The sequence below is a fragment of the Pollicipes pollicipes genome, unplaced genomic scaffold (genome assembly GCF_011947565.3).
Source record: "Pollicipes pollicipes isolate AB1234 unplaced genomic scaffold, Ppol_2.1 Scaffold_6598;HRSCAF=7821_pilon_pilon_pilon, whole genome shotgun sequence".
Lineage (NCBI taxonomy): Eukaryota > Metazoa > Arthropoda > Thecostraca > Pollicipedomorpha > Pollicipedidae > Pollicipes > Pollicipes pollicipes.
In genome coordinates, this window is record NW_023596906.1 from 139,462 (window position 1) to 157,893 (window position 18,432).

The window sequence follows — 18,432 nt, forward strand, 5'->3', positions numbered from 1 at the left end:
ATGTCAGGCTGCCTGATGGCGAAGAAGGGCAACCATGCTCTCACTGGCGTGGGTGTGGATTTGCACTATTTTGGGTGGGTGCTGGCCCTGTCAATGTTCGGTTTGGTCGCTTCAAAGCTGATGTTGTCCCTGTCCAGCATATTGGTACTTTACGCCAAATCCGAGATTAGCCTCTTCAGCGCTTAATTTATCACTCCCTAACATATTAAAGCCAAAAACACGCAGAGCCTTAAACGTGAGAAATAACAATAGTTCGATCTTAAAAGGCCATTGAGGCTCTATATGTACCACATAGAAGAGACAAACAAAAACAGGCCAAGTTTGATTGGATCCACGTGCATTAAAGTGGATCAAAGAGACTTGCTAATGTTCATGGTATGAGGGATAAGGGTATTGTCTGTACATCACACAAATCATCGTCAGCATTTTTACCTTTCCGTTTTGAGCTCACGCGCTCGCACTCACATGCATCGCGGCTGGTGCTCGCCTACACCCTGACGTCGGACGTTGCAGCCTCCACTGGCGGTGAAGCGTGGGCTACCGCATACATCAGGAGACAAGAGGCGGCACAGAGAAAACGGCGATTCGCATAGACTCAGGAAAGACTGGGAGGTCTGTTTTACTGATTCAATTTTTAGACCGATCCTCCGGCCGAATAATCCGTCACGAGCAGGCCGGTACCTGCGGTAACAAAACAACCGAAACTCTACCATCACGTCAATGCTGACAAGCGAATCTGAAGGAGCGCATGTCTTAACCTTAACTTATGTCAGACCGGTCGTTAATGGTATGTCTACTACCAGCTTTAAACAGCCAGAATGAATATTTAATTATATATATATATATATATATATATATAGTTGTGAATCATATATATATATATATACATATATATATATATATATATATATATATATATACACATATATATATATATATATATATGTATATATATATATATATATATATATATATATATATATATATGCATAAATATATATATATATATATATATATATATATATATAACAATGAATAACCATACCAATGTATATGACCCAGAACAGCCGGTGCGGCGAGTGTTTGCTGTGCAAAACATTCGGGCGTTGCACAGAAGCCAGAACCGCAACATAGTCATTAAGTCGAGGCCGGTTTGATCTTGCCGACTTCCCACTGCGGCCGGCTCAGGCTTCAACATCCTAAGCGTTCACAGCAAAGCAGTTCATCGGGCTTCATGGCGCTAAAACAGCGCGTGAACTTCCAGTTTGTCATTTCCAGTGGGCGAGCAGTTTAATGTCCGGAAGCTTACAGGCAGATGGTGTTCAATGATGACAATGATGTAAAACACCCATAACAAATTGCGATTTGCATTATATCGAAGTGAGGTACTGCGCCCTTCTTGTTTGCTGTTTTGGAAACCAGAAACATTCAGGCGGTAATCAGCGCCGACCAGGAAAGAAATGCAATTAATGGGAGCCATCCTTCCGGTGAAAGCCCGCGTTGTGATTTACTTCCGTCTGTAAGCGGCGCACGCCCTCCCTGCCAGGGTGACAGACAGACGACGCCGTAAGCAGGAGCAAGAGGAGAGGGGGGGGGGGGGGGGAGGGACAGGGCAGGAGGGGCGCTTGCCCACCAACTTTTAGACTGAGGAGGCGATGGCGCTCCCCAACTTTGACGGGATTACTTTAAAGGCTTTCATGCGTAAAATCGAGCTATTTTTTAAAGAACGCACAGAAAATGGGAATCAGCATAGAATTACGTCAAGAAAAAATAAGCAAACCGTCTGCTGTTTCCGTATTCGTCAATTTTCCTTCATATAAATGTCTATTTGAAGCGAGCGTTTCCCATTTATATGGGGTTTTGAACAAACAAAAAAGCGGGGCGAGTATTTCAAAATCACCCTGGCATTCGTGACGTCATGAAACCGCCATTCAAATCCTGCCATCCCATGCGCCATTCCATAGGCCAGGAAAAATATAATTGGCGATGCGTTCTCATCTGGCGTTTGTGAGCGCGACTTCCAAAAAAAGGGGCCGCCAATTGACCCTCAATCAATGTTAGGCAAGGTACGACGACGTTATGAAGCCATGACGCATTGAGCATCATGTTTGCTAACCAGAGAATTGTGCTGTCTAGAGCAGTCTTTTCAACTTAAAAAGTAAATAGTTATAAGCTAGCTTGTTTTTCACATATGGTGCTTGCTTCAATGTCTTCAAATGGTTATCACTCCCTTAAGTGACATAGACAACGCTGCGCCTTTTGGGTAGGAATTGGTTGCTTGCGGTTCGTCATGAAAATGTCATGTTGTCAACGACGAACACAAGCATATGCATAAGCATCTGCTTCTGCCACTTGCTCTGGGACCGATCCAGGATGCTATTTACCCGCTCCCGGCCGGAAGGATGAAGTTGACTTTCCCCTACGATTTGACCGATCAAAGATAAAAAAGGAACGCTGGAAATAGCACAACATTTTTACAGCCGATGTATATTTTCACTTTAAATTATTTGTGCGAATTTGGGGTTTGATCTGTCAAGATCAGTGACCTGGGTTACGTCAACGAGGTCAGCCCCTAAAAAGTTTGACCACACATTATTTTTTGGTGGGTCATTTGCCATCTTTCAAACTTGTAGTAACGAAGCATGATGGCACCTACAGTTTGCATATTTTATATTGTTTGAAATTGCGAGATCAGTGACTTAATGTCAGGTCAATTTTGCTATTTCTCGGAAATAATGTAACCGCGTACGGGCTTTATGCAAGTTTGGTGTTTGTGTGAGGAAAAGAGTACTAACGTACATGCGCAACCATCACATAACCATAGACCACATGAGCTTCGCCTTGGTCATAGCCTATTTCTATGGTTACCTTCTGCAAAGCGTATGCTGTGCTCAAAATAGGCAGTTTTCATAGGCAAATTAATACGCAGCATTCGCATACTGCACTGACAGCATGTGATATCATACTAGTGCATACCGAGGTCACAATAAGACACGTGAGGACATTCAAGGTCATGTTTACTCATCCAAAGTCAATGACATGTGTTGCCAGCAGCGGAGAGGGCAGATGAACGAGTGCGATACGCGTAGCCACCTCCTTATTGTGTTTGTGAAGCTCATGACGCAATATTTCATGCACCAGCGTTCCTGTTCTCAGATTGTTGCACATACATTGCCAAGCGCCGAAGTGACTTTGCATAATGTAAACAGCAGCTGTGCGATCTCGAGTACCTGCAGATGCACAATACACTATTTTCAACCACAAACCAAATTGTAATGGTCACATAGACCCGGTTAGCACTTGAAGCTCTTTCGTTTTGATAGTCGATGAGTTTAATCTAAGTTGACCTCAGACGACACCTAGGTCAGCCTCAAATGGTATTTTTGCGTCTGGAATACGCTTTCCCCACTACCGCACCTCACAAAATGGTTAGTCGGAAGCACATTGCGGAGACAAGTATGGTTCTTGGAAGCTACTGGCAGACCGATTAGCAGTAACTTTTGCACAAATCCTGACCATAACTTGTGTTAGCCCAGGTGACATCGCATGGTATACATAATGAGATATTGGTGGCGACGGCCGAAAGGGGCGAAGGCAGCTAAAGTTTTCGATTTTATGCTAGGTATTGTGCATAAGTAAATTCTGCTGTTCCGGTGTCTCGCCTCCGGCTTACTGGTACGCACGCTATCTCCAGTCACTTCTGTATTTGACACTCGTCACAAGCACTTGTCACAGTACGTCCCGCCTGCACGTCCGTCCTTGCACCGGCGGCTCTCAGAACCTTCTCGTTACTACCTCCTCCCCTGGCACCCGCGGCCACGCCCTCGCACGGGGGCCTGGGGAAGGAGGAGGGAATGCGAGCGTCTCTAAGCGGCGCTCGCCAAACTACGCAAACATTTACTGGCTAGCACATGGGTGTTCTCCGACACCTTACACTACACTCTTCTTAAAATAAGAATGCCCTCATAGTTGAATCATTCAATCATGCCATAATGAACAAATCCATGGCATAATGAACACATCCCAAGAACCTAACATAATGCGCACAGTAAGAGAGGCCATTAAGTGATATCTGCTACGTCATTGTAACTAACCTGAAAAGCATGTTATCAAAAACATTACAAATACACCATAAATCATGTTTGTGCATCTAGCTATCGCAGTCATGGGCTAAATCGATCTGGAGGCCGTCTGACGCGGGCGCTCCGTTGTTCGCGGTGACCGTTCGAAGACGGTTGCCCTGCGGACATTGGGATCTGGGACCTGGACGCATTAGAATGAGGGCTCGAACTTGGTGGTGATTCTTTGGTTCGCGTCAGGTCACGGAGGAACAGTGGTGACGTGGGCCGTGGGATGCGTGACCTGCGCTTCGAGGTAGGGCCGGGGGTCTGTTCCGCTGCTGTCGCTGGCTCGTCAGACGGTTCAGCCGCGGCCTGGGCTGGTGTGGGATTCGGAGCTTCGGCCCCCGCCAGCTGATTCGCTGCCGCGGCTTGGGCTGGAGCGAAACTCCTGGCCTCCTCAGGCGGACGCCCAGCCACGTTGGCCCCTGCGTCACTGGCAGACACAATAGTGGTACTGCTGGCCCAGCCGGTACAGCTGTCTGCTGTCCACCTGTGGACATGGGTACAGCCGTTGCTGGTGTGACTGTCTGAGTCGGTACCTGACGCTGCGACTGTGCTGTTTGGCTGTGCGGCGCCGCGACCGGCGCAGTCCGGCGTGTTGGTGTTGTCGACCGTGGCTGTTGATCTGCAGTGTCACCGTTACGCGGCTCAACCAATTGTGATGGACCACCAGTTTCCTGTGCCTGCCGCTGTACAGCTGAATGCGGTAATTTGGCTCACCTGTTTGGGCAGGCACCACGCCGGTGAGCAGACATTGAAGGCTGCTGTGGTCGGTTCGCAACACAAGCTTTCGTCCCAGCAGGAAGTGACGACAGTGTGTCAATTGCATGACCGCCGCGAGAAGCTCTCGGTTTGTTACCAAATAGTTTTTTGTGACGAAACGAGGGGGTGATAGCCTTCCGCTTGTGTAGGCTGTCACCCCCTTTTGTCTGTGTTGCACCCGCAAAAGGCGGGCCCCTATCCCACGGTTGGATGCGTCCGTTTCCAGGATGAAGAGCGCTGTGTCGTCTTCAAATCGAAGCAGAGCCACCACTGATGCTGAGGTCAGCAGGTCCTTCACCTTAATGAAGGCTGCAGCCATGCAGCAGTCAAAGTAACCAGCCAATCCAAGGAAGCTAAGCAGCTCCTTTTTGGACCTGGACACTGGCCAGTTTACCACTCTCTGAACCTTTTTCCGTCTTTTAAGACTCGGTGACCAAGGTACATCATTACTGGTCGGAACAGCTGGCATTTTGCAGGGCTCATTAATTTTAGCCTTGACCTCGTCTCTGCGGTGGAATGTGATGCGTCTCGGCGCCTGCCTGATAGGCCGAGGGTCGCCCGTTGGAGCGGTGTGCTGCACCAGCGTAGTGAGCCCCGCTCGTCCGTCAAACAGCTGATGATAACTCGTCAACGATTTTGCTGCCCGTGCTCATTCCAACTCCGTCAGCTCCCCTGGGACTTCGATCGGCGGCATTTCGGGACATTGTTGCGCTGAGATCGTGCCGCACACTTCTGCTCGATCACCTTCTCCGCGTACATATCGAAAGTCGCGGCCGAGCGATCCAATCTGGTGTTTCTGTACACCGTTACATATTGTTGCGACATATCTCTTAAAGGTACCGGGAGGGGCTGACCAGGTTGAACCTGCAGTACTGCAGGTATCGTCAGACTTTCCGTATCTCCGTCACCTTCGACGAACGCTGGACCCTCAAAAGATTCGTCATCAGCATAACTTTCAATGACACATTCCGTCCCGGCGGCACTTGCTAGTCCTGCCGCACTACCACGCCGGAGACCGACAGACGCTCCGCGCTGGCTGCGCCTCTCATTTCATCTTTGTCTGGGCGGGTCGGCTCTGTTTGCTTACTCATGGCCCGCTGTATCTGACACACGGAGGGCGGCGGCCCGGCCGGGGTTGTTTTCACGTAGTGCGGAGCCTGAGTTATCAGCCTATCAGCCTATCAGCCGGTGCCGGCTGGGCCAGCGACGGAAACACGAGGCGGCGAGACGCGTCATCCAACAGACAGCGGAACCATTGGAAAAAGTCCCGACCCAGAGCGCTTCATTTTTGGTGTTGTCACCAGAATCAGAGCCGCGAAAACCTCAGGTCGGCGATGAACGCGGACACAGATTGGCCGACACCACTGAATTGGGGAACTGGCATTTGGATGCTGCAGGATGTCACGTTAGATTGCAGCAAAACAATACAGGGCTCTTTCGTGTCCGATTTCAGACAAATAGTTATTACTTGCTTGAATGAAGCCGTAACATAAGCAAAACGATCACAATATTTTTGAAGTTTAAACATAAGAACACCGCAGTTGTACGATCAATTCACGTTACTAAAAAATGACGAGTGCACAGTGACGAGACGGCGTCGGGAAGGCGGCGGGCAGGTCCTTGGCAGAGGCTGCGGTGTCGGTTTACTGAGACGACGGAGAGTGGTCTGTTTCTGGTGGAGGTGGTCACAATACAGGACCGTTCCACGCGCAGTGGAGTTGACCGGTGGCGATGTGGCTACGGTGGGGCGAGCGCTGGTAGGCACCGTTTACTCAGCCGAGGGTGAGGCGGAACTGCTGACAACGCCATGATGGGTGATGAACATCACCAGCGAGGTCGGACGGACTGGAACATGTTGACGACGCTTCGGCGGCAGCAGTCACCACAAGCCCTGGCGGAGCGGCTGGGCTCCGTAGTGGTAGAGCGTAGCCGGGCTGAGCGTAGGTAGCCAGATCGACGAGAGGCGTGAGTTCGAATTGGTGCTATTATTAATGCACCAATTACTGTGCACCAATTACTACATGCGCGTCTGTCGGCGTTCACCGTGGATCAGCCCGGCATCCTGGTGGGTAATGAGTTCAGCCAACGTGCGCATTTGCTAATAAGAGTGGGCACAGCCAACAGTAAAAGGCAGAGATGACGGTCGCGGTGGACGCACATTATAATCTCAGATTGGAACACACGCGCATTGCTCCCCCGGGAGCACGGTCCTCTCAATCTACTGTGTGACGGTATTAAGCAAATACATCCGGCGCATCGCGCCCGTGAGTTCAAACAATGTCTGACAAGCTCGAGGCTGCTGTCAGGACCTCTGCGGCACCTGGCTGCTCGCAGCATTAGTTTAGCTGGGCAGAAAAATTACGTAGAGCGTCTTCCCGACAAGGCCGCGGCACAAGGCCCCGACCCTCCGATCTCCCAACCTGAGGCCCGCGTGCGGGCGTGGGCGGGCTACCCCTACCAACCGGCACACGCACTATCGGACCGTGCCAGCCGCGGCAAGGAGTCCTTGGACGCGGTGAAATCGGTGCGCGAAACCGGGCCGGCCTCCAGAATTAACCGGCTGTGCGTGCACGCACATCCGCTTTCTGGAGGCCACCCAACCGCATCACCGCTTCACTGCTGCTGCCCCTCCGTCTGCATCCTCAGAACTGGTATTAAGAGTTTCTGCAGCAATTTCGTAACTTACATATCTTAGTTATTGACTTCACAAATTCGCTGCAATCTGCGGCTGCTGGTGCGCGCAGCAAGACTTCGGGTAAAAAACACCACCTTTGTGAAAAATCTTGGGGTTCTGTACTTACATTTATTTGGTTAGGCTGGTATAGACAAAAACGTTGGTGGCACGCGCTGTTTTTGATTGTAGCGCCGACACACTCTTGCTCTTACTGTACTGGAAGTATGGGATATCCCCCTGAAATGTAACACTTTTCTTAACAACGGAAGTAGTTTAAAGACAAGGAAGTGAATCGTCAATAGCCTGACTCCATGCATCGTGCATGCCACATGCTACGATACACTTTTTCCAAACGTTTTCTTTTTCGCCGGGGTTATGGATTAATCAAGATGAGGTAAGCAATCCAGAGAAAACACCTTGTGTCAAAAGGTATACAAAAACCAACCCATTCAAACAAACCCGCTTGGAGCCTGCAGGCCACGCTGGTCTTAAAAAGGTAATACTCTCAGCAGGCAGTCAACCTGCCGTTGGGTACAGAGCTAATGGAATGTTGCACAATCTGAGCGCTTCAGCCCTGGGCAGGCCTACTCATTTGGGAGACACATGATTTAAAAGAACCCCAACCGAAATCGCCGCCGTCGCGACATCAGTCGCACGGAGCCCAACAACATCTCTTCGCCGTTGCAGCAAAGAGCTCGAACTGATCAGAACTGGATGGTTCAGCACTCTGAAACTCTTGCAACTACGCACTTACACCAAACAGGTGTGTTCCCAGGCTCGAACTCCAAGACATGGATAAATGGTTGACAATATGTTAGCGGTTCACTGATAAGCTCGAGCACGACTAAAACCTTCCGAGGATCTCTGGTTCACTGATGAGGCACATTTTTGTTCAGTGGTAATGTTAATGCCAACTCAGAGAACAAAGTGTACCGGGGAGAAATCATGCCCAATATCGCACAGCAGCGACCCCTGCACTCCGTAAAGCGTATCGCAAGGATAACGATAACCAGGCATGGTGTTATCGCACTATTCTGGCTCAAGGGAGATAACATTTGCATGGTTACAGTGAATACTCAGCGGTGCATCGAAGTATTTGTGAAATTCTGGCCACATCTAGGAAGAGTGAGCGTGTGCAGACGCGCCAGCTGGTGGTTTCAGCGGGACAATATTACACCCCATTGTTCCAATGGATCATAAGTGCAGTTCCAGAGTCACTTCGGTGACAATGAGATCAGTCGCCGACTTGACCTGGAACGGACGGCTCGTACCCCAACCTGCCACCTCTCGACTTCTGTCTGTAGGACTACCTGAAATACCATGTCTATGAAGGTAGCCGCTAGCAGTCTCGGAGGCCTCGGCAGCAGAAGCATAGAAGACTTCGATTTCCATTGCGTAGTGCGTGAAATTTTTGGACATCTTTTTTCAAGAACGTTCGGGTGTATTAGAGTCATAGCGGCCAACAGCCTGAGCCAGCAATAAAACAGACCTGCAATCCACACAGGAAGTCCTATTGCTAGGCTATCTGGTGGACTCAACGTACAAGTGATTTACACAGTCATGGCAATAAACAAAACTTCGATTAGGATTGCAAGTGCAGCTGTGGCACATGCAACATACCTGTGCTTTAGACACACGGTGCCAGCAATGCATAATGTTTCTTGTATCCAGAAAATGTAATTTGACTGACCTGCCACCAACCAACCCAATACGTCGATTAGTGTTTCAGATTTCCATGTGATGACTTAAAAGTGTGGGACATAATGATCTGTTTGAAACAAAAACGAATGATCCTCCATTGCCTCGGCGAGACAGCTAAATTATACGGCGAATCTAATGTTCGGTCAGTTACGCATCCATCACAGACGAAGCTGCTTGACCCACACTTGATCCCCACCGATACATTTGCATTGATTCAGTTAAATCTATTTTCAAATGCTGCTGTTTTTGAAGGAACTAAATATTCAAAGAGAGACTTCAGAAAGTCTTCATTTTTCTTTTCGTCCCGAGGTGGTCCAAGGAAGTTTTATGGCCAACTGATCATATGCTCCATGAGCTACTGTCCTATTTTCCGCACCATATTTTCCAAAAGAAGCGGCAAATAGATAGATTGATTCTCACTGTGCCAGTCAGATTTACTTTTCAGTGATAGCTTTCAATCAGTCTCGGATACCACGTAACTTACCTCGATTTCAATCGATCAACTTTAACAAAACGCATGAGCTCGGATTTGACTGCAACGTTCAAGTGAATGTATCTGGAGCTTCATGAGTGCCAGCAATGAGTTTTTAGACAAGCTGTCGATTTTCCCGTAGCTTTCTGTAGCGTCAGCAAAAAAGCTGATTCACGTCACGATTCATTAGATTAATAAGCAGCTGTGTACTAGATAGTTTTGAAAAATATAAACTGTGAAAAGTTTGGCTAACTTTTATAGTATTCTACTTCACACTCACAACAATGTCATCAAGTTTTATTTGGGTAATTCACCGCTAGGTTTACAACAAATAGAGCAAGGAATATGCCTGTGCTAACGTACCCCCGGATTTCTTCTGCTCTCGCGAGCTGTGAGGACTTCGGAGGATCGGCTGTTGGGTGGGTGGTCCGGCGAGGCTTATTTGGACGCCTATACTACTCTATCTCCGTCTGTACGCGTCCTCAGCCGGTTCGCCGGAGTCTCATCGGCGACCCTGTGGTACGAACATCGAAAAACCCTTGAGGTAGGTGAAAGACTCGTGATTCCAGGTACTTGTGGTTGGTGTCTCCGAGGGACGTAGGTATTATCTCGTAACAGATGCCGACCCAAGCGCTGCCTTCAGATTGATGGGTAATCGGGGCTTACCGTGGGCTGAAGTCTCATCATATTTTAAGCTTTGCCATGAATGGATGAATGGAATGAAATTGATGTGCCTTGAATGAAGGCACTGTGATAAAGTATTCTGGGTATTCTGGGAAACTCAGTCTTGTATTGCTGTTGAATGACCCACACCTGGCCATTGATCCCTGCAGCCGTCATAATCTGTATTTGAGTTTTTGTGTATGCACCCATGCTGGTACCTCACCATATCAGCTTAATTTCCTGTGCACCACGTGACTGGGAGCTTGCAAGAGATTCATCCACTGTACAAGGCGTTCAAGTGACCATAGTGTAATGACCCTGACACATTTGTACACCTAATTCAATTGGGGATGAATTATGCTACATTTGGGAACAATTTTTGCTTGAAAACAGGTTTGTGTTGGTTGCATATATTTGATGTAACTTTTGCAGCATTCTAATCTCTTCTCACATCAGCTCTTTAAATGCTGAAATTGTTGATTGCTCAATACAAAGCTTGAGGCACTGATATTTATGATGAATATTGTCTAAAATGTTGCCTCAGTTTGACCACAAACCATGTTGGACATGTTCAGCATAATATAACTTATTGACAAGTTGGTCTGGGTGGAGAAAGGTTTCACCATTCACTTGCCAGCAATCTCACATTACAAAATAATTTGGAGGCATCATACCAGGCAGGATCACAGCCAAAGGAGGGTCTGGGGCATGCCCCCACCTCTACCTTAGGCCTGGATTTTGTTCACCATACAGGGTTCCCAACAAAAAGAAAAATCAAAGTGATGCATCTTCAATGAGCTCTGGGCCCCTTCATTAAAAACTGCTTGTGTCCCTCCTACCAGGATACTATTTCATGTTTTCACAAAGGGCCTCCCAATGCATTCAGATTTAGATGATGTGAATCAGGTTACATCATTAGTGGCCATTGTAGCAGATTGCTGGTTACCAACTGAAGCATGGTATCATGAGAACATAGATCAGCAGAACCAACTGGCAGGGCTTTGCACATCTGTATTCATGTTTTTACTCTGGCTGAATGCAGTCTTGTTTTGTTGGACAGCAGCACACATCTTAGTTGTCTAGTTGCAACTGAAATGGTTTGTGGAGGCAAGAATGAAAACATTTGTGTAATGAAATGTTTCCTTACCAATTATTAACATGAAAATTAATGTTACATCTTGTTTCTTGTTTGTTTTTTTAAATTCATAGAAATATTGTTTGAGCTGTGTGATGATGTAACTTTTTCCATTTATTTTGCCCTTGATGTAAGTCTTTTGCCATGGCATACCTGTCCAAGTTTCCACTGGTCTGCTTTCTGTGACAGATGTGTGTTCTGCCGATGAAGCATGTGCAGCAGTGGGTATGATGTTTCTATGGAGTAAAAGTACAGGAGGAACTGGATGTTTTCCACCTTTTGATGCATAATATGATAAGACTTGGATAACATGTTCTTCCCAAGCTGACATCTAACTGAAAGGCAAAACAGAGTTATTACCTGATATACACAAGTGGATTAGCCAGGTTCAGATAAGTCCACATTGCTTCAAAAGATGGCAACTGGGCACCTACATGCACAGAGCTCTTCTCCATGACTTATGCATTAGCAACCTGTGCTGTAAATGCATTTATTTTAAATGCCAACAACTGCTTCCTTTTTATTTCTGTCTGTGATATAACACATCAGAGATGGAGGGTGTTTTTCAGTTGTGGGGCTGAGGAGGGGGAGGCTCCAGTTCCCCCACTGTGAGAGAAAGCAGGTCAGATCTGGCAAGAAACCTGTTTTTGTATCCCTGCTTCTCCCCAACTGGTTTTTTGAAACTATACCCCCATGACACAACAAGGCAAACATATAATTGATGGCCTGGGCCCAAATGCAGGGTTTGTTGAGGCTTTGTAAAGTGTCATGATGATGTGTGTTGCATCATTTACAAACACATTTCACAATATAAGTCAGTAGCATGCCATACCTCAGTAAGAATGTGCTCAAAATGATCCCAGGGGCCAGCATACATTGAACAAAATAACTAACTGATCTGGTTGAGGATGGAGGAAGTACTTTGTCTGACAGGAATTCTACCCAGGCTCTAGTCTAGACTCGAAGCCACCTCTAGCTGCTGAGGCATAGGCACTACATGATCACATAGGCAAAGCATCCTAAAGCTCCAATTACTACTAACTGCTGAGGCTCTCATGTCCCCACGCAGATTGTAGGCAATGCATATCATGAGGTCAAAACTTGGCGTGCAATACACCACAGTTGTGCCTGTGAAAACTGAGTACATTTCCGGAATGTCAGGGTATCGGTGATATCTGTGTCCAGTGACCTCATACTGCTAGCAACTAGACATCTTTGCGTTGGCAAATTATGTTTCCTTGATCCACGAATTTACAAGGTTTTCGAGATACAAACACAAACTTATAAAAGGTTATTGCAGTGCCCTTTAAGCCCTGTATTCTTTAGACTGAGGTGCGTTACAAAGTAGGTACTCTTTAAGCACACCATCACCACTGAAGATAATTTTCAACCCTGTGGTGGAATTAGCGATCAGGAGGAGAAAGCGGGAGAATGACAATCCAACCTGTGGCAGTGTCACATTATCTACAGATTTGATTTGAGTGATGTTGAGAGTTACGAAGATGATCTAAAAGTAACGGGTGCGGGGTCGTCGTCCGAATCGCAACCTCGTCAAAACCACGTGACCAAGCATGTAAGCAGACTGATATAGGTGGAGCCACCTGGCGGTCAGGCGTAACACGAGCCTCGACCAACGCGAATCCACTGTTGGTCTGGATTTCGGGGAGGATGGTAGTGGTGGTGGTGGGGGGGGGGGGGGGGCTACATTTATTTTCGCTCTGCCTCTCTCCAGGTAGCAATTTTTCTTCCTTCTGGCTAGAAAACGGCACACTTTTCAACTAGCTATGAACGTACAATGACCTCCGACGTCGGCGTGCCCCAAAACTTAAATCCATCTCCTTGGCCCTTATTGTCTCTACCTGAAGCAGGCACGATCTCAAAAATTCGTGTTCGTTCCAGTTGATTTGCACGCTCACGTCTGGGTCAGGTGACAGTGTGCGTTATCCCAGGCAGCGTCTGTATCATCCTATGCTTGTTGCCTGACAGCGAGTATTGTGCCAATGCTCACGTACGTGACATCAGGTAGAACCAATTTTCTTGAAGATCTTTGCACAGGATTTTGGAACCTGATATTTCATGATGAATGACTTATGGTTGCCGGCTGTGGTTGTCGCCGCCGTTCGTGTCTGTGTGTGGTGCGTGAGGCCTTCATTAATACACTGCCACAGTCGCTCGAACGGTGATGCGATCACGTCCCATGTAAGTCGCGATCTGCTGGCAGCTATCTTCCAAACAAACATGCACGGCATGGAAGGACCCCAGCTCAACCGCTTGACCCACGAAGTGCCGATTTGGGCCATCCGGCAGCCTGCCAGATAGCAACGAGAGCTCTGTCATGGTATTGGGCGTTCGTTCAATTTTTTATGAGTATAATTTATGCGCCTTGCTGATGCTACAGCTCTAAAAGTTCAAATGATAATTTTTGGTGTGTAAATCGCCAGACAGCACGCTGTTCGGTTGTTGCATATTGCTTTCATCTAGTCAATTTTCTGATGAATCTGAGGGACAAAATTGCGCTGCCTGGAAATGACGCAATGTCCGCCGGACATTGCATGGCGTTTCCGGCTACCATTTGTAGTTCTTTGTTGGCCCGATGAGCTGCTCCGATCAAGCCAGGGCGACCGTTAGGACGCGAGCTGATGTATCTAGTAGTGTATAGTTGATCCCTGTTACTGATAATCGGTAATAGACTTGCCAGGGCCCGGCCCGCTGGGATGAGGGACGCACACCCTGGGGCCTGTGGGTAAGGGAGGAAGGGAAGGGGGGGGGGGGTTCTGGCAGGGCGCCACAGTGAGTTATCGATCCGGCAGGCTGTGTTCTATCGCATGACACTGCGTAGCGGGGCGGTGGGTCCTCAATCGTCGTCGTATGGAGCCCCGGAATCGCGTTATGGCAGCGTATTTGGTTGTTGCGCTCTATTTGCGCGCGGCGGAGATTTTAAATGGGAACCGAGAGCTCTATGCGTTTATTTGTCTGCGATTATTTTACGTCGTACGGACCTTATGCGACCGTGGAAGGAGGTGATATGCCAGCAGCGCCTAGCAATCAATAGGATGGCGGCTAATACTGTGACATGCGGAAGGAATACAAGTTTAAAGCCGTGTGTTGGTTTGCAATCAAAGAGTGACCTCATTGCCAGCTGAAGTTTCTGGAGATTATGGAAGAAAAGCGCGGTTGACGAAAAACTGAGAAATTTGAACGCTTCGAACTTATATTGCGGGCAGGAAATGGCAGCTGATTTCATAACCAGAATTGTTCGAAGCGAGTTTCGTACTCTAGCACGCGTGCGGCGGCTGCGGATGCCCGTCCCGACCACCAGTCGATCCCTCCAGCCGCGTCCGTGCGGAGTTTATGTGGTGTATGCGAGGAGCTGTTGCATTAGCATGATAAGGCTTACTAAGGCGGGGGCATTATGATAAGACTGGGGTTCCGTGACACCATTCACATTTCGCTGCATGGCAAATAGTGTGGTCCGCTCTTGGCGGAAAACTGACGTACAAACGGACCAAACAGGCAGCGAGGTCGTAGAACGCGGCAGGGCTCGCGTGCGTTAGAAGACCGTGCTCTGGGACGCGACGCATGGCATTCGTGGGAATGCGCTCTAGATCGCAGAGGAACTGAAGTATCGGGCGTGGTTTGTTGCCCGTACTACAAGAGGTCTGTGCAGACTGCGGATCCATGATGTTGGGGAGAACGCGTTCACAATTTCGTTTTGATATTAGCAGGTGAAGAACGTTAAGGCTTGTTGTAGTCTTTTGGTTGACCCCTGCTCTCGGTAAACACCTAAGAGGACTAAACAAGGGAGTAAAGAAGGAAATACGGCATCGTAAGCCAGCATGGCGCCCTTGCGCCATATGACAGTATCAGCTGAATGCCGGCCAGGCCGCTTCATGACTCGATGCATGGACTGGCCTTCACGAGCTATGGTCGCGATGCATATAGCACAAATAAAACATTGCCATCTACCTGTCCGGTTGCACCTAGGCCTTCTCGGGCAGGTACATGAAACGCATATGCTATGCTATATGTGCATGTTCCTGCTTCGCTATGGAATTCTAAGAGTGATTGCCTTTATCGTCTAAACGAATACGCTCGGATCCAATGTGTGGCACGCCTCGCCAGAGCGCTTCGACGTTGTCAGGTTTACGTGTACACTCGCGCCCCGTTGTTCCGGCCTTGCGGCAGGAAGTAGCGATTCCAACTACGGTCCGAGTCCAGAGCAGCGTGAAGCTCCCCAGACGCGGCCGGTTCACCAGAACGTAACACATTATTGGTCCACTTTGCCGAAGGTCGGCGGCGGCGGCCGGCCAGCGGACCGCCGTCTGGGGCGGCGGCCGGCCGGCCGGGCGCCGCCGCCGACGCTATGGACTTGGGCCGTCGTTGAGTCGTGTCTTCTGTGTGCCGGCAGAGGCGCGCGTCGTCGCCGCGTTGTTGCGGGGAGCGAGCATGCTGCGCGTGGCGGTGCCGGCGCGCCTGGCGCGGCTGGCCGTGCGGTCCGCGGCCACCGCGCCGCCCGCCGCCGACGAATATCAGCTGCTGCACCGCAGCGAGCTGCCCACCGACATCTTCCAGGCATCGCTGCCCAGGCTGCCCATCCCCACCATCGAGAACACGTGCATGCGCTACCTGAACGCCCAGAAGCCGCTGCTGTCGCCGGAGCAGTTCCAGCACACGCAGGAGCTGGCGGTGCGCTTCCAGCAGGGCATCGGCAAGAAGCTGCAGCTGGTGCTGCGCCAGCGCGACCGCGCCAATAAGCACACCAGCTACATCTCCAAGCCGTGGTTTGACATGTACCTGTCTGACCGTCGTCCGATCGTCATCAACTACAACCCGTTCATGTCGTACATCGACGACCCCAACTCGCCGTACAACGAGCGGGTACTGCGCGCCACCAACATGACCATCTCGGCGGTGCGTTTCATGCGCACGCTGGAGGCCGGCTTGCTGACGCCCGAGGTGTTCCACCTGAACCCGGCCAAGAGCGACGTGCCCGGCCTCCGTAAGATAGTGAAGCTGCTGCCGCGGCGCTTCGCATCGTTCGGCGCCTACTTCTACAAGGCGTTCCCGCTGGACATGTCGCAGTTCGGCAATCTGTTCGCCTCCACGCGCGTGCCGCAGCCCGGCCGGGACGAGCTGAAGAAGTCGCACGGCTCGCGCCACGTGCTGGCCGTGCGCAACGGCCACCTGTACGCGTTCGACGTGCTGGACGCGGCGGGCGAGCTGCTGCCGCCGGCGCACATTCACGGCTGCGTGGCGGCGGTGGCGGCGGACGCGCGGCCGCCGGCCGACGCCCCGCTCGGCTACCTGACAGCCGACAACCGCGACACGTGGGCGGCCACGCGCCAGCACCTGCTCGACACGGGCAACGGGCCCACGCTGGACGTCGTCGACTCGGCGCTGTTCGTGCTGGCGCTGGACGACGCGCGCATCGACGACGACCCGGTGCGCGCGTTCAAGCAGTTCCTACACGGTGACGCGGCCAACCGCTGGTTCGACAAGTCGTTTACGCTGGTGCTGAGCGGCGAGGGGAAGGCGGCCATCAACTTCGAGCACGCCTGGGGCGACGGTGTGGCCGTCCTGCGGCTTTTCAACGAGGTGTACAGCGACTCGGTGGAGCGGCCACGCGTGGGACCCGACTCGCGGCCGGGCGAGGCGGCGGTGCGGCGCCTGGAGTGGCAGCTGGACGCTCGCGCCGAGCAGGCGGTGTCTGACGCGCGGCGTCGCTTCCACGAGCACGCCGAAAGCCTGGCCATCGGCATGTTCGTCGAGCCGCGCTTCGGCAAGGACCTGTGCAAGCGCAGCCGCATCTCGCCCGACGCCTTCATGCAGATGGGCTTTCAGGTGGCGTTCCACCGGCTCACCGGCGAGACGGTGGGCTCGTACGAGTCGTGCAGCACGTCGGCGTTCCTGCACGGACGCACGGAGACGATCCGGCCGGCCACCGAGGCGACGTTGGCGCTGTCGCGCGCGCTGAACGCGGCGCAGCGGCCGGAGCGCGGCCAGCTGCGTCAGATGATGGACGCCTGCTCCAAGCTGCATGGCGAGTTGACGGTGAACGCCGCCAAGGGCCAAGGCTGCGACCGCCACCTGTTCGCGCTGCGGCTGCTGGCCGAGGAGCTGGAACAGGACCTGCCTGACTTCTACAAGGACCCGGCGTACGCGGACGCCAACCGCTTCCGCATCTCGACCTCCACGCTGTCCACGCCCTGCGTGGAGACGGGCGGCTTCGGCGCGGTCGAGCCCGACGGCTTCGGCATCGGCTACAGCATCCGCGCCCGCGAGCTGGGCGCCATGGTCAGCAACTACCCGGCGCACACGGACGTCGAAGCGTTCGTCGAGTGTCTCGAGTCGACCTTCCATGACATGCACGGCGTACTGGAAGCGGTGCCGTGACCGCCCGGTCGGCCACGGTCCCAGACAGGTGCCGGGCATAGGTCTGGCGCGGCTGTGTTGAGTCGCATATATCAGGTTTGATGGCTGGCGGGCCACATAGGTGATTATTGTGTCTATGTCTGGACGGAATGTCGCGTGCGACGCACATTTGTCTTGGACAAGTGGAAATCCTTCATTCGATGAATTTATTTTGGTTTTAACAGCTAGCGCTTAAATTCATGCATGCGTTTCTTCATGTGCATCAGAGTGCTTCGTGCGACCCAATGGTATCCACTTGCCACTGACGACGGGCAGATGTGCCACGACCGTCTGATTTTGTCCTCACTTCCCCAGGCCATGCAAGGTCTTACGTTACCCATGCAGGACGTCGCTATTGGGTAGTTAGGTGGCGGAATGTGAAAGTGTTATCGCTGGCAAAACAAAGCGTGGACATGAACTGCCTATATACATCTGACAAATAAAGCAAACCATGCTTGGTTCTCCACACGTATTTTCGTCCGCAAGTTAAACC

General features: G+C 50.7%; 2 protein-coding genes across 2 annotated transcripts in view; both read left to right on the forward strand.

The window, feature by feature from the left end:
* CPT2 (Carnitine palmitoyltransferase 2) lies at positions 1-17,921 on the forward strand. The gene is made up of 3 exons (XM_037230365.1): positions 1-48; positions 16,062-16,743; positions 16,840-17,921. The coding sequence occupies exons 1-3, from the start codon at positions 1-3 to the stop codon at positions 17,919-17,921; spliced, it is 1,812 nt and encodes a 603-aa protein (XP_037086260.1).
* Positions 10,138-18,432, forward strand: part of LOC119107019 (ATP-binding cassette sub-family A member 7) — a 20,666-nt gene continuing 12,371 nt past the window's right edge. The window contains exon 1 of the mRNA XM_037230366.1: positions 10,138-10,274. The gene's annotated coding sequence lies outside the window, so the exon portion shown is untranslated. The remainder of the gene's footprint in view (positions 10,275-18,432) is intronic.